Below are 16,055 nucleotides of genomic sequence, written 5' to 3' on the forward strand. Positions count from 1 at the left end.
CAGATCAGGGCATGACACTACCATTTAAAAAAAAAGTTATCTTTGACCAACAGATCCATATCTGTATTCCCGGTCATGTGAAATCCATAGATTAGGGCCTAATGAATTGATTTCAATTGACCGATTTCCTTATATGAACTGTAACTCAGTAAAATCTGTATGCAGATGATACTTTTATACACATGCAACAACTTCTAACTGTTCGTAAAACACTTGAGTAACACCACTAAATCAGCAACGGGATATTTATTTCTTACAGAGCATTGCAGAAAGCAGAGTAATATTAATAATAGCTTATAACATTTCATTACAGTTTCAAGTAATAATACATTTAAGCTGTATTTGTTGGGACCATTGAATCAAACGTGTACTGTAATTATAACGAAATAAAGCAAGAGAGTCAAAAAACTAACTAAGATAGTAAAGAATATCCACCTTTTCCATTTGGATTATCCTATGAAAAGCCCTCAGTAATAATAGAACCCTTTGTTTCTCCTTTTCATATTGTCAAATACAGTAGTTTACTCCGACCTTAATAGCACCATTTTTCATTGGCATTACAAATGCACATCAAATCACGTCTTAATTATCTCTCAAACTACAAAATACAGATGTCTTGTCATGTGACTTTACAAATATAAAGTGTTGTTTTCTTAGATGGTGACTTACTTAACAGTCTGGTTTGGTGGTGGTGGTGATGGGGTCAAGTTATATACATGCCCTGAACCCTATGCAGCTTCAGTACTGAAAACATGACATATTGAAACACCTGTATATCGACAGGTCATCAAGAAGACCCTACGTACACACGTAGTTAGAGGTTCTTGTACATGCAGTTTTTTTCACATTTTTTTTATTACAGCTTTTTAAAGCTACAATCTAAGTTGATGAAGCATTTCTATTCTTCAAAAATCAGTACCTTCAGAAGGTATTTATACCCCTTGACTTATTCCACATTTTGTTATGTTGCAGCCTGAATTCAAATTGATTAAATATATAATTTCTCACCCATCTAAACACAATACCCCATAAAGATTTTTTTTTTTAAATGTTTGCACATTTATTGAAAATGAAATACAGAAAAATCTAATTTACATAAGTATACACACCCCTGAGTCAATACATATTAGAATCACTTTTGGCAGCGATTACAGCTGTGAGTCTTTCTGGGTAAGTCTCTAAGAGCTGTGAGTCTTTCTGGGTAAGTCTCTACGAGCTGTGAGTCTTTCTGGGTAAGTCTCTACGAGCTGTGAGTCTTTCTGGCTGAGTCTCTAAGAGCTTTGCACACCTGGATTGTGCAAAAGTTACCCATTTATTATTTTCAAAATTCTCTGTCAAATTGGTTGTTAATCATTGCTAGACAACCATCTTCAGGTCTTGCCATAGATTTTCAAGTAGATTTAAGTCAAAACAAAAATGTAACTCAGCCACTCAGGAACATTCACTGTCTTCTTGGTATGCAACTCCAGTGTAGATTTGGCCTTATGTTTTATGTTATTGTCCTGCTGAAAGGTGAATTCATTTCCCAGTGTATGTTGGAAAGAAGAACGAACCAGGTTTTCCTCTAGGGTTATGCCTGTGCTTAGCTCTATTCCGTTTCTTCTTATCCAAAACCTCTCTAGTCCTTGCCGATGACAAGCATACCCATAACATGATGCAGCCACCACCATGCTTGACAATATGAAGATTTGCCCCAAACATAACACTTTGTATTCAGGACAAAGTTAATTTCTTTGCCACATTTTTTTGCAGTTTTAATTTAATGCCTTATTGCAAACAGGATGCATGTTTTGGAATATTTTTATACTGTACAGGCTTCCTACTTTTCACTCTGTCAATTAGGTTAGTATTGTGGAGTAACTACAATGTTGTTGATCCATCCTCAGTATTCTCCTATCACAGCAATTAAACTCTGTAACTGTTTTAAAGTCACCATTGGCCTCATGGTGAAATCCCTGAGTGGTTTCCTTCTTGTGTCTGTATCTTTGTAGTGACTAGGTGTATTGATACACCATCCAATGTGTAATTAATAACTTCACCAGCTCAAAGCTTTTCATTTTATTTCTTTACAATTAGGCCATGCAACTTATTATGTAAATTGTTAAGCACATTTTTGAAATTATTTAGGTTTGCCATAACAAAGGGGTTGAACATTTATTGACTCAAGACATTTCAGCTTTTCATTTTTAATGAACTTATAAACATTTTTAAAAACATAATTTCACTTTGATATAATGGGGTATTGTGTGTAGGCCAGTGACACAGCATCTCAATTTAAACCATTTAAAATTCAGGCTGCAACAAAACATGTAAAAAGTCAAGGGGTGTAAAAACACTACTTTTTGAAGGCAATGTACCATTCATTTGTAAGTCCAAAAATGGATGTAGCAACTAAGGATTCTAGCTTTAATTTCTCTTTTTGCGATTTTCATACATTTTGGTGGAGTGGCAGCATACTAAGGCTATGGACCATAGAAGGATTCTCTACGCTACAGATACGGTCCAATCAGATTTGATGATGCTTAGTTTTACAGTCCAATCAGATTTGATGGTGCTTAGTTTTACAGTCCAATCAGGTTTGATGATTCTAGGTTTTAACTAAGCAGTTCACCTGTACATGAGTAAACTTAGCTTCTTGAAAAGTGATCCCAATGGTTTGCTTTTATCGTTAAATATAATATTTCTCAACTCTTACGTACAAAATTCTCCCAGCTATATGCAACTGCTCCCAGACACAATATTACACACGTTTAGGAGCCTATCTGTAACATACTCCTGCGACACTACAGAAGCTGTCAAGTAACGTGCGTTCCTAAGAACCTTCACAACTCAACATGTTTCCAAATTACACAAACCAATGTTGTTGTTTTGGTTTTTTTGCATTCAAGGTGCAGCAGCACTTGAACGTTTGCAATAATAACCATAATAAATCTCAAGTATTAAAAACTAAGAAAAATGTACAATAGAAATGAATATTGTTCACCCTGTTTTCCTAGATTATATACATTAGGAGGACGGTGCCTTTAGTTTTAAAAAAAAAGTAAGAAAAAACTGAATTAAACAAAGCAATGACGTGCCATGAAGTCTAGTTCAGGGGAGAGACTGGAGGCGAGGTGTTGGTATGCGGATTCTGATATTGTAGGCTGGGAGCGTTAAGGTAAAGTTGGCATGGCATACAGTACATGCTGGAAGCAGACAGTGGCTATAGGGATAGTTCTGTAGTGCTGGAAGCAAAAGCTAACACCTCCCCCCCATCCTCTCGCTCTCCCCCCCTCTCTCTATCTTTCCCCCTCCCTCCCTCTCCCTACTTCCCTCTCGCTCTCTCTTTCTGACACCTGTTAAAACAGCTCAAACGTATTACTGCTGTGTGGGGGTAGAGGAGGGGGAGGTGGGGGTAGAGGAGGGGGAGGTGGGGCGTAGAGGTTACATTTGAGTATTGCTGAAGGCGGCTTTGAGGAGGGGGTGTGGCCCATTGGGTAATGGGTGTGGTCTTGCAGGGAAGTGGGTGTGACTCAGTCGACTGTTGTAACGGTACTGACCAGTCGACACACTCCCCCCTCTATGGCCAACGACTGTCCTGCTACAGCCCCGGGAGGCAGGCGGGATATGTGAGTCTGGAGAGAGAGAGAAGAGAGTTTTAACACCTTTAATTTCTAACTAAAGTGAGTACAGTTCTTACAAAATGCATAGCAAAAGAGAGACAGAAAATAACAAGAGAGAAATGTAGAACAGAAAGAGAGCGGAGGGGGTTAGGGGCGGTGGCAGAGTAACAGAGTTGGGGCTTCCTTTGTGGGGTCAAAGGAGAACGTCTCTCCTTGTGCAAATAACTATAGCAGGCCAGGCAGGCAGTGTTCCCTCCCTCCCAGTCAGTAACACCCTAAGGTAATCTGTCACTACTGTGTGGACAACCCTGTCAGGGTCAGTACAGGCCAGGGTCCTGTCATTAGGGCACAGAAAATGTTTGAAAATGTTTTTTTTTGCAATGGAAAAACAGATAAGAGCTTTTCTTATTAAGTCTAGGTAGTCCCTGCGTCTTTCAGTCTGTGTGGTGCCCTAACGAACACAGCCCATGACAGGACACATATGGAAACACTATCCTGTTACCTATGCTATACCCTCTGTGTTCTATAGCTTCCCTTCATCTTTAGACAGGGTTAAAGAGGATTTAAATGGTGAAAGATGGAGAAGACCACATGACTGAATCATACTTTTAATGTGGTCAACATGGAATAACTTAAAATATTTCCTCCTAATTGAAACAGTAAATGAGTTGAAAAAGCCTGAACATGACCATGTACTCAACAGCACTATCAGATGGGACACAGCTGAGACGTTCATTCCTGTTTCATTCAAAACCCAGATTAACATTTACAGAAAGAGCTATGAGAGAGGAAGAGGACCAAAGGGCTTAGTAAACCAAACACAGAGGGTGACTATCCAACCACAGTGCTCTCTCTCTCTGTGTGTGTGTGTGTGTGTGTGTGTGTGTGTGTGTGTGTGTGTGTGTGTGTGTGTGTGTGTGATGTCGTTTAGGGTGGGCCTGCCACATGTGTCCCCAGCCTTGCTGGTAAGAAGATCCACTAAACCCGGAGTAGATCGAACACTAGGTCCTGTTCATTAGGGCACGCAAGAGAAAACGTTAAAAAAAATATTTTGCAACAGAAAACTCAAACAAATTTTTCTTATTGGACAAGTCATGGTAGTCCCTCCCGGTTTCAATTTGTTTTCTTTCGTTTGGTGCAGGACCCCGCTCACATACGTCATCTGAGGACATACTGAGTCCCAAATGGTACTCCATTCACTAAATAGTGCACTACTTTTGACCAGGGTCCTATTGGACGAGGACGAATGTAGTGCACTACTTTTGACCAGGGTCCTATTGGATGAGGACGAATTACGACTTATATCACACCTGACTACACCACTAAATGTGATCTGGTCTGTTGTATCACACCTGACTACACCACTAAATGTGATCTGGTCTGTTGCATCACACCTGACTACACCACTAAATGTGATCTGGTCTGTTGCATCACACCTGACTACACCACTAAATGTGATCTGGTCTGTTGCATCACACCTGACTACACCACTAAATGTGATCTGGTCTGTTGCATCACACCTGACTACACCACTAAATGTGATCTGGTCTGTTGCATCACACCTGACTACACCACTAAATGTGATCTGGTCTGTTGCATCACACCTGACTACACCACTAAATGTGATCTGGTCTGTTGCATCACACCTGACTACACCACTAAATGTGATCTGGTCTGTTGCATCACACCTGACTACACCACTAAATGTGATCTGGTCTGTTGCATCACACCTGACTACACCACTAAATGTGATCTGGTCTGTTGCATCACACCTGACTACACCACTAAATGTGATCTGGTCTGTTGCATCACACCTGACTACACCACTAAATGTGATCTGGTCTGTTGCATCACACCTGACTACACCACTAAATGTGATCTGGTCTGTTGCATCACACCTGACTACACCACTAAATGTGATCTGGTCTGTTGTATCACACCTGACTACACCACTAAATGTGATCTGGTCTGTTGTATCACACCTGACTACACCACAACAGGAGTTGTCCAACAACTCACAATAGTAACAAACTTTGATGAACTTTTAACTGCATATCCACAGCCTCTGATCAACCCATGATTGTATTCCTACGAACCAGAGGGGCTGATGGATGGAGTGACAAAGGAAAGAGAGAAATAAATGAAAGAGTAAAAAAGAGGCAGATGTTTCCAGTCAATTTTCTGTTGACAGCTTGTTGTTCCAGTGATTGAAGTGACTGACCACACTGGGGAACTCTGATTCACTTTAAATATAACAATGTTTTTCTGTGTTTGTCTGTGAAAAAAACACAACCCTTTGTTGATCAGATGTGTTTAGAAGCAGCTAGCTGACACGTTAACACCCGAGTGGAGGGGGAGAGGGGAAGGAGGAGAGGAGAGAAGGAGAAGAGGAGGAGAGAAGAGGAGGAGAGGAAGGGGAGGAAAAGAGATGAGCAGAGGAGGAGAGGAGAGAACAGGAGGAAAAGAGGAGAGGAGGGGGAGGAGAGGGGGAGAGAAGAGGAGAAGAGAAGAGGAGAATAGGAGGAGGAGAGAAGAGGAGGAGAGGGAGGAGGAGGAGAAGAGGAGGAGAGAAGAGGAGAAGTGGAGGGGGAGGAGAGAAGAGGAGAAGTGGAGGGGGCGGAGAGGAGAAGAGAAGATGAGGAGGAGAGATGAGCAGAGGGGAGGAGGAGAGAAGAGAGGAGTGTGGAAGAGGAGAGGGTATAAATATAGCATAATGCCAGTGTGTTATTACTGCTTTGATGTTGTGGTGGTTTTACTTTCTATCAGAACAATCATTGGATTCTATCCCAGAACAGGATTATATCCTATGATTTTTGTTTTTCCATTTCACAATACATGTCTATCGACTGTTCCGATAGAATCCCATGAGTGTTCCGATAGAGTACCATGAGTGTTCCGATAGAGTACCATGAGTGTTCCGACAGAGTACCATGAGTGTTCCGACAGAGTACCATGAGTGTTCTGATAGAATACCATGAGTGTTCTGATAGAATGATGTTTATTATTATTTATTATTGTCTCTATGAAATGGAAAAGAACAACCAGTGTGCTTTAATAAAACACGTGTCATAGTATTCTTTTAGTTTTTGTCATAACAGACAAATCAAACAACAGTAAAGACACCATTTTAAGTCCAACATGCTTTAAAGTGGTCCAAATGTGTCTAGGGGGGAAATGAGCTGTAAAACTAAATAAAATGGAAAGGCCTATATGGTCCTGATAACACAGTACAGGTTCAATCACATCTTACAGTCAAATCACAGACAAAGTATCTGATGAAGAACATTATATGAATTATGTACAGGGATGTGGTCTGTTATAAATACAGCTGGCCTGTATCAGGCCTTTCATGTCCCATCCCTGAGGACTGTGAGGCCCTGCTCCCCTGTATGCAACCGTCACAGGGGAGCAGGGCCCGGCCCAGCCCAGCCCAGCCCAGCACGGCAGAAAGGGCAGCAGGCCAGGAGGAATTTCCTTAGGAGTGGAACACAGGAGGAGCTGCTGTTACATTACTGTGTAGTCCCCTCTATCAGTCCCCTCTCTCTCTATCAGTCCCCTCTCTCTATCAGTCTCCATATTACTGCTACTGTGTAGTCCCCTCTATCAGTCCCCTCTCTCTATCAGTCCCCTCTCTCTATCAGTCTCCATATTACTGTTACTGTGTAGTCCCCTCTCTATCAGTCCCCTCGCTATCAGTCCCCTCTCTATCAGTCCCCTCTCTATCAGTCTCAACATTACATTACTGTGTAGTCTCCTCTCTATCAGTCTCCACATTACTGTTACTGTGTAGTCCCCTCTCCATCAGTCCCCTCTCCATCAGTCCCCTCTCCATCAGTCTGCACATTACTGTTACTGTGTAGTCCCCTCTCTATCAGTCTCCACATTACTGTGTAGTCTCCTCTCTATCAGTCTCCACATTACTGTGTAGTCCCCTCTCTATCAGTCTCCACATTACTATGTAGTCCCCTCTCTATCAGTCTCCACATAACATAGCAACACCACCAGCTGGACAACGGTCTACTCTAGTCCGTCACATAGCCTTTCACTACTACATATGGGTAGGCTCCACAGTTCACACAAGGTCAAAGGGTAAACCACCTTGGCTGATCTGAGATTTAACCGATTCTCTTGTTCTTAAAACATATGTTGCGTGTGTTTCTGTGTTGGGATATTTATAGGCTTTGCTGTCCCAAGAAAAGCAGAGTATTCACCATATTGAACTAGTGAAGGTGGCCCAGATTTGAAAGGAGAGCTCACATCCCCCGACCGGGACCAATACCCAGAGCACAGCGAGCAAATTACACATTGATAGAGGAGAGGAGAGAGAGAGAGAAACTGGGCTACTGGAGAGAGGGAGACTGGGGGATTGGAGAGAGAGGGGGAGTGGGGCACCACTGGGGGACTGGAGCGAGAGAGAGAGGGAGCGGGCCACTGGAGGACTGGAGAGAGAGAGCGACCGGAGAGGGACCGGGCGGGAGAGGGACCGGAGAGAGAGGGACCGGAGAGAGAGGGACCGGAGAGAGAGAGAGGGGGAGCGGGCCACTGGAGGACTGGAGAGAAAGTGAGCGAGAGAGGGACCAGAGAGAGAGCGAGCTAGAAGAGAGAGAGAGCGAGCGAGAGTGGGACCGGAGAAAGAGCGGGACCGGAGAAAGAGAGAGGAACAGAAAAGAGAGAGAGGGACTGGAGAGAGAGAGATGGGTGCAAGGGCCAGATATCATAGGAAGGATGTTACTGTAGAACACCTTCTCTAGGTAGGATGTCACTGTAGAACGCCTTCTCTAGGTAGGATGTCACTGTAGAACGCCTTCTCTAGTGAAGGATGTCACTGTAGAACGCCTTCTCTAGGTAGGATGTCAATGTAGAACGCCTTCTCTTGGGAAGGATGTCACTGTAGAACGCCTTCCCTAGGTAGGATGTTACTGTAGAACACATTCTCTAGGTAGGATGTCACTGTAGAATGCCTTCTCTAGGTAGGATGTCACTGTAGAACACCTTTAGGTAAGATGTTACTGGAGAACACCTTCTCTAGGTAGGATGACACTGTAGAACACCTTCTCTAGGTAGGATGTCACTGTAGAACACCTTCTCTAGGGAGGATGTCACTGTAGAACACCTTCTCTAGGGAGGATGTCACTGTAGAACACCTTGTCTAGGTAGGATGACACTGTAGAACACCTCTAGGGAGGATGTCACTGTAGAACACCTTCCCTAGGTAGGATGACACTGTAGAACGCCTTCTCTAGGGAGGATGTCACTGTAGAATGCCTTCTCTAGGGAGGATGTCACTGTAGAACACCTTCTCTAGGTAGGATGTTACTGTAGATGCCTCTAGGCAGGATGTTACTGTAGAACGCCTTCTCTGGGTAGGATGTCACTGTAGAACGCCTTCTCTGGGTAGGATGTACTGTAGAACGCCTTCTCTAGGTAGGATGTTACTGTAGATGCCTCTAGGCAGGATGTTACTGTAGAACACCTTCTCTGGGTAGGATGTCACTGTAGAACGCCTTCTCTAGGTAGGATGTTACTGTAGATGCCTCTAGGCAGGATGTTACTGTAGAACACCTTCTCTGGGTAGGATGTCACTGTAGAACGCCTTCTCTGGGTAGGATGTCACTGTAGAACGCCTTCTCTGGGTAGGATGTTACTGTAGAACGCCTTCTCTAGGTAGGATGTCACTGTAGAACGCCTTCTCTAGGTAGGATGTCACTGTAGAACGCCTTCTCTAGGTAGGATGTTACTGTAGATCCCTTCTCTAGGTAGGATGTTATTGTAGAACACCTTCTCTGGGTAGGATCTTACTGTAGAACGCCTTCTCTAGGTTGGATGTTACAGTAGATGCCTTAAATTAGGGTTTAAATTAACACCCGCGGGTAGATTTTGCCATTGGTGGGTAAGATGTCCATTTCATCAGCCACGTTGGTGGGTGGTCAGGGATCCACAGCGCAAGCATTTCAATCGCATTTATGAATAAAAAAAATAGTCACGTACGATCACATTCATAGTAACACAATGTTGCAGTCACTGTTTTCAAAGTATTTCTGGCATTTTGTTTCATAGCTGGTAAATGAATTGCACAAAGTCAAAGAACTACGAATCCTGTATAGCCTATTCCACTTCGTGCTGCAACACTGCCTGTCTGGGGGCAGTGCAAACGTGAAGAGCCAAGTGAAAGATTCATTTTTTGAAAACCCTCTGAACATGTATAAAAGTTGGTCTAATTTACTTGAAAGGAAAGTCTACTGAAGTGAGACTTTGTCCTTGTGTTTCTTGGTCTAATTTACATTGTTTTGTTCACATGTTAGAGGTTGTTTTTCTAGGTTTGAGTTTGAACATCTAGGGACGATAAGACAAGGCTTCTCCTAGTCAGACAGTCTCACAGCCCCAGTCACGTTACCATTTTTGTCTCATCTGTGATATTTTGGTAAAAAAAATCAAAAACAAAATTGAGCAATATATCACATTACTTCTTACTAGTAATACATTTTAGAAACATTACAAAGCATGTTCATCCGTTTTGTTGGTGTAATTTTAGCGGGGGAAAAAATATTTTGGTTAGTAACATTTTTTTTTTTTTACATTTACCTGCCATAGTGCCTTGTGGACCAAAACGTGAATTTTATGCCCTAGTTACAGGAAATGCTAATTTCTTGAAGGGCAACATGTTGGTTTGATAGAGGTAAACAAAATGGAGTCAGTCAGGCCTTTAAACCCCTGACCCTATAATTGATGGACGTTTACAGCAGTTGATAGAGCAGTAGGAGGTTTACAGCAGTTGGTAGAGCAGTAGGAGGTTTACAGCAGTTGATAGAGCAGTAGGAGGTTTACAGCAGTTGATAGAGCTGTAGGAGGTTTACAGCAGTTGATAGAGCAGTAGGAGATTTACAGCAGTTGATTGAGCAGTAGGAGGTTTACAGCAGTTCATAGAGCAGTAGGAGGTTTACAGCAGTTCATAGAGCAGTAGGAGGTTTACAGCAGTTCATAGAGCTGTAGGAGGTTTACAGCAGTTCATAGAGCTGTAGGAGTATTGCGACACAGGCAGCAGGTTGGCCCCAGTTCAATTCCTTCTTCTAACAATCACATTTCCCATCTATTGTGCAATTCTGCACGTTACACAAACCTGCTCTGCTCTCTCTCACCTCTATCTCTCCGAACTTCCTGAGCAGTTTGTTGAGGAGAGTTGGAGGAAGGAGGTTGGATCCGGTTCAGTATATTTATTGCAAATCACAACTATTGTGCAGCACTGCACTTTTCCAAAACCTAATTTATTCCACCACAAAACCAGACAGATTTTTCCAGAAACACTCATTTGTTTTGTCACATTTTTCTAATAAAAAGCTATCAATTCTGGAAAATGTAAAACAACTTTCAACAAACCACAAGTCATGAAAACAGGAACAAAAAAATAAAACGGGGTCTTGTAAATTATGAATGTCTTAAATATCTTTGCCATTGGCACTTCTCAATGTAATCCAATTATATTTATTTGAATTAGTTAACATGTCAAATTTATTATGCTTATGAACAGTTTGTAATTATCTTTGTAATCAAAATAAAGTTCAGCAGAGAAAACAGTGACATATGGCTTGTTTGTTTATTGTTATGGAGGCTCACCTTGGCTTTCCCATCCTGGGCAGACATGTAGCCTACACACATACTTTCTGTAGTGTGACTCCACAGGAACTCAACTGGAGAGGGAGAGAAAGAGAGAGAGAAAGAGAGAGAGAAAGAGAGAGAGAGAGAGAGAGAGAGAGAGAGAAGAGAGAGAGAGAGAGAGAGAGAGAGAGAGAGAGAGAGAGAGAGAGAGAGAGAGAGAGAGAGAGAGAGAGAGAGAGAGAGAGAGAGAGAGAGAGAGAGAGATGAGCGCAGGGTAGACAAAAAGAAGTCTGTTGGTCATTGGGACCAGGAAGTTTGGTCCATTTTCTCAGAAGCTGAGGAGTTACACACTTCATAAACTTTATATCCGTCAGACAGAGGAAAAACATTGCACTTTGACAGCTGGCAGGGAGAAAGTCTGTGTCCCAAATGACATTTTACTCATTTATCCAGAGCAACTTACAGCTAGTGCATTCATCTTCGGATAACCCAACCCTCTCCTGACATCCAGGCTATAAACTCTTACCCAGTATAGCCTGGATATCAGCAGAGGGTTGGGTTATAAACTCTTACCCAGTATAGCCTGGAAGTCAGGAGAGGGTTGGGTTATAAACTCTTACCCAGTATAGCCTGGATATCAGCAGAGGGTTGGGTTATAAACTCTTACCCAGTATAGCCTGGAAGTCAGGAGAGGGTTGGGTTATAAACTCTTACCCAGTATAGCCTGGATGTCAGCAGAGGTTTGGGTTATAAACTCTTACCCAGTATAGCCTGGAAGTCAGGAGAGGGTGGGATAATTACCCAGTATAGCCTGGATGTCAGCAGAGGTTTGGGTTATAAACTCTTACCCAGTATAGCCTGGATGTCAGCAGAGGTTTGGGTTATAAACTCTTACCCAGTATAGCCTGGATGTCAGGAGAGGGTTGGGTTATAAACTCCTACCCAGTATAGCCTGGAAGTCAAGAGAGGTTTGGGTTATAAACTCTTACCCAGTATAGCCTAGATGTCAGGAGAGGTTTGGGTTATAAACTCTTACCCAGTATAGCCTGGAAGTCAGGAGAGGTTTGGGTTATAAACTCTTACCCAGTATAGCCTAGATGTCAGGAGAGGGTTGGGTTATAAACTCTTACCCAGTATAGCCTGGAAGTCAGGAGAGGGTTGGGTTATAAACTCTTACCCAGTATAGCCTAGATGTCAGGAGAGGTTTGGGTTATAAACTCTTACCCAGTATAGCCTGGATGTCAGGAGAGGGTTGGGTTATAAACTCTTACCCAGTATAGCCTGGATGTCAGCAGAGGTTTGGGTTATAAACTCTTACCCAGTATAGCCTGGATGTCAGGAGAGGGTTGGGTTATAAACTCTTACCCAGTATAGCCTGGATGTCAGGAGAGGGTTGGGTTATAAACTCTTACCCAGTATAGCCTGGATGTCAGCAGAGGTTTGGGTTATAAACTCTTACCCAGTATAGCCTGGATGTCAGGAGAGGGTTGGGTTATAAACTCTTACCCAGTATAGCCTGGATGTCAGCAGAGGTTTGGGTTATAAACTCTTACCCAGTATAGCCTAGATGTCAGGAGAGGGTTGGGTTATAAACTCTTACCCAGTATAGCTTGGAAGTCAGGAGAGGGTTGGGTTATAAACTCTTACCCAGTATAGCCTGGATGTCAGGAGAGGGTTGGGTTATAAACTCTTACCCAGTATAGCCTGGAAGTCAGGAGAGGGTTGGGTTATAAACTCTTACCCAGTATAGCCTGGATGTCAGCAGAGGTTTGGGTTATAAACTCTTACCCAGTATAGCCTGGATGTCAGGAGAGGGTTGGATTATAAACTCTTACCCAGTATAGCCTGGATATCAGCAGAGGGTTGGGTTATAAACTCTTACCCAGTATAGCCTGGAAGTCAGGAGAGGGTTGGGTTATAAACTCTTACCCAGTATAGCCTGGATATCAGCAGAGGGTTGGGCGTCGGAATACCTGCAGCACCTCAGGACAATGACCCCTCCAAGGACACAGTCCTCACTGGCCAGGAACGGGGAACCTGGAGGAGACAGGATTCGGGGGGGGGGTGTTACCATTCCGTTTACATACCCTAACCCAGTCCTCAATGGAAAGGAACAGGGGAGCCTGGAGGAGAAAGGGTAGAGGGGGAATGTTTTAAGTCTACATAACCAATATAAAAATGACTCATTTCATTGTTTGGTAACATTTTATTATCTACATAAAGGCTTCATAATACATTCATACTATTATGAAATGCTTACACACTGCTTATGAGTGGGTGATGAACATGTTATGAAGGTTACCCATCTTTCCTTATAGGAGGAATTCAACTGAGCTGAGAGTCTAATATCTATCAGGAATTAAATGGTCGGAATTTCCCATAATATTCCTCTACCCGGTCTGGGACAAACTAAACAACTGCTAGCAATTATTCTGTGTGTGTGTTAGGGCTGTCCCCGACTAAAAAAATGGAATTGGTCGACCGAGAGTCGCCCTGTTCCTTCGACCAAGCGATTGGTTGAAATCTTTACACGTATTTGTCCATATATAGGCAGACAGACCCTCTGTTTGAATCAAATCCACCACATATGCTAAAAAAGGGAAAGGGGGATAGCTAGTCAGTTGTCCAACTACATGTATTCAACTGAAATGTGTCTTCTGGATTTAACCCAACCCCTCTGATTCAGAGAGGTGAGGGGGGGGGGGCTGCCTTAATCGACATCCATGTTCTCGGTGCCCGGGGAACAGTGGGTTAACTGCCTTGTTCAGGGCCCGGGGAACAGTGGGTTAACTGCCTTGTTCAGGGCCCGGGGAACAGTGGGTTAACTGCCTTGCTCAGGGGCAGAACGACACATTTTTACCTTGTCAGCTCAGGGATTTGATCCAGCAACCTTTCAGGTCACTGGCCCAACGCTCCTACTCTCAGGGCTACCGCGTTACCCTCCTACCCTCCGGGCTACCCTCCTACCCTCCGGGCTACCGCGTTACCCTCCTACCCTCCAGCTACTGAGTTACGCTCCAACCCTCCGGGCTACTGAGTTACGCTCCAACCCTCCGGGCTACTGAGTTACGCTCCAACCCTCCAGGCTACTGAGTTACCCTTCTACCCTCCAGGCTACTGAGTTACCCTCCTACCCTCCAGGCTACCGAGTTACCCTCCAGGCTACCGAGTTACCCTCCTACCCTCCTGGCTACCGAGTTACGCTCCAACCCTCCTGGCTACCGAGTTACGCTCCAACCCTCCAGGCTACCGAGTTACGCTCCAACCCTCCAGGCTACTGTTACGCTCCAACCCTCCAGGCTACTGAGTTACGCTACTACCCTCCAGGCTACTGAGTTACGCTACTACCCTCCAGGCTACCGAGTTACCCTCCTACCCTCCAGGCTACCGAGTTACCCTCCTACCCTCCAGGCTACCGAGTTACCCTCCTACCCTCCAGGCTACCGAGTTACGCTCCTACCCTCCTGGCTACCGAGTTACGCTCCAACCCTCCAGGCTACCGAGTTACGCTCCTACCCTCCAGGCTACCGAGTTACGCTCCAACCCTCCAGGCTACCGAGTTACGCTCCAACCCTCCAGGCTACTGAGTTACGCTCCAACCCTCCAGGCTACTGAGTTACGCTCCAACCCTCCAGGCTACTGAGTTACGCTCCAACCCTCCAGGCTACTGAGTTACGCTCCAACCCTCCAGTATACCGAGTTACGGCGCAATAAAGAGATAGACAAAGAAGAAAAAAAAGTATGCGAATCAGTCCAGATATTCTATTTAGAGAGCTTCAATTAAATGGGTTGTGTAAGCTGAGTGAGGGTTGTCTGGCCACATCAAAGACTCATCATCTCTCATCACGAAGGAAAGACTGTGCGTGTCTGTCTGTGCCTAAGGGTTTATAGAGCTGTGTTAGGTTTAATGAGAGACTTCAGAGACAACAACAGGACAGTCTAGATCATCGCTCTTCCAACTGTCTAGGGCACTATTCTTTACCCTATGGGCCCTGGTGGTTAGAGTTCCGTGGGCCCTGGTTAGAGCCCCGTGGGCCCTGGTTAGAGCTCCGTGGGCCCTGGTGGTTAGAGCCCCGCGGGCCCTGGTGGTTAGAGCCCCGCGGGCCCTGGTGGTTAGAGCCCCGAGGGCCCTGGTGGTTAGAGCCCCGTGGGCCCTGGTGGTTAGAGCCCCGTGGGCCCTGGTGGTTAGAGCCCCGTGGGCCCTGGTGGTTAGAGCCCCGTGGGCCCTGGTGGTTAGAGCCCCGTGGGCCCTGGTGGTTAGAACCCCGTGGGCCCTGGTGGTTAGAGCCCCGTGGGCCCCGGTGGTTAGAGCCCCGTGGGCCCCGGTGGTTAGAGCCCCGTGGGTCTTGGTCATAAGTAGTATCCTAAAATAGGCAATAGGGTGCCATATGGGGCGCAATTGTAGTGTTTCAGAGATGTCTCGGAACGATCGGACTGAGACAGACTTCTAAAAAGGAAGAAGACCAGACCAAAACCACCAAATGATTCCACATTTTCTCGCCCTGTTCTCTCCTCTGTGTTCAACTCTAAAGGTCACTTCCTCTCATAGACCCAGAAAGAGAGAGAGAGAAACAGAGAGCCCAACAAAATTAACAAGGCTTATTCAACACTGACCACTTCTGAAAATACAGAAATAGCCCAACACCATCTTCAAAATTAACTGTCAACAAAATATTGACGTGGCCATGAAAATAACGACAGCTGTCTGTCGAATATGAATCTCTGGGCCGTTAGCAAGACTGAACAGATGTAAGTCATATATTCACCAAGAAGCGGTCAGCTTGGATCTCTTGTCGTCACCGTTTCCAGTTGTTAGCCAATTAATGCTTTTTCACTTCAGTTTTTGTCATGACCTCCTCC

At 44.4% G+C, this 16,055-nt stretch overlaps 1 protein-coding gene across 2 annotated transcripts in view; it reads right to left on the reverse strand.

Annotated features, from left to right (window-relative positions):
* Positions 1–231: 231 nt before the first annotated feature.
* The window catches only part of LOC106578749 (threonine aspartase 1), a 35,803-nt gene continuing 19,979 nt past the window's right edge, over positions 232–16,055 (reverse strand). For both annotated transcript variants that reach the window (XM_014157885.2, XM_045711588.1), the window contains 3 exons: positions 13,125–13,232; positions 11,214–11,287; positions 232–3,614 (listed from right to left, as the gene is read on the reverse strand). In XM_014157885.2, the coding sequence (XP_014013360.1) occupies positions 3,513–3,614; positions 11,214–11,287; positions 13,125–13,232 (284 nt within the window). In that variant the 3' untranslated portion in view covers positions 232–3,512. The remainder of the gene's footprint in view (positions 3,615–11,213; positions 11,288–13,124; positions 13,233–16,055) is intronic.

This window comes from Salmo salar, unplaced genomic scaffold, assembly GCF_905237065.1.
Source record: "Salmo salar unplaced genomic scaffold, Ssal_v3.1, whole genome shotgun sequence".
Classification (NCBI taxonomy): domain Eukaryota; kingdom Metazoa; phylum Chordata; class Actinopteri; order Salmoniformes; family Salmonidae; genus Salmo; species Salmo salar.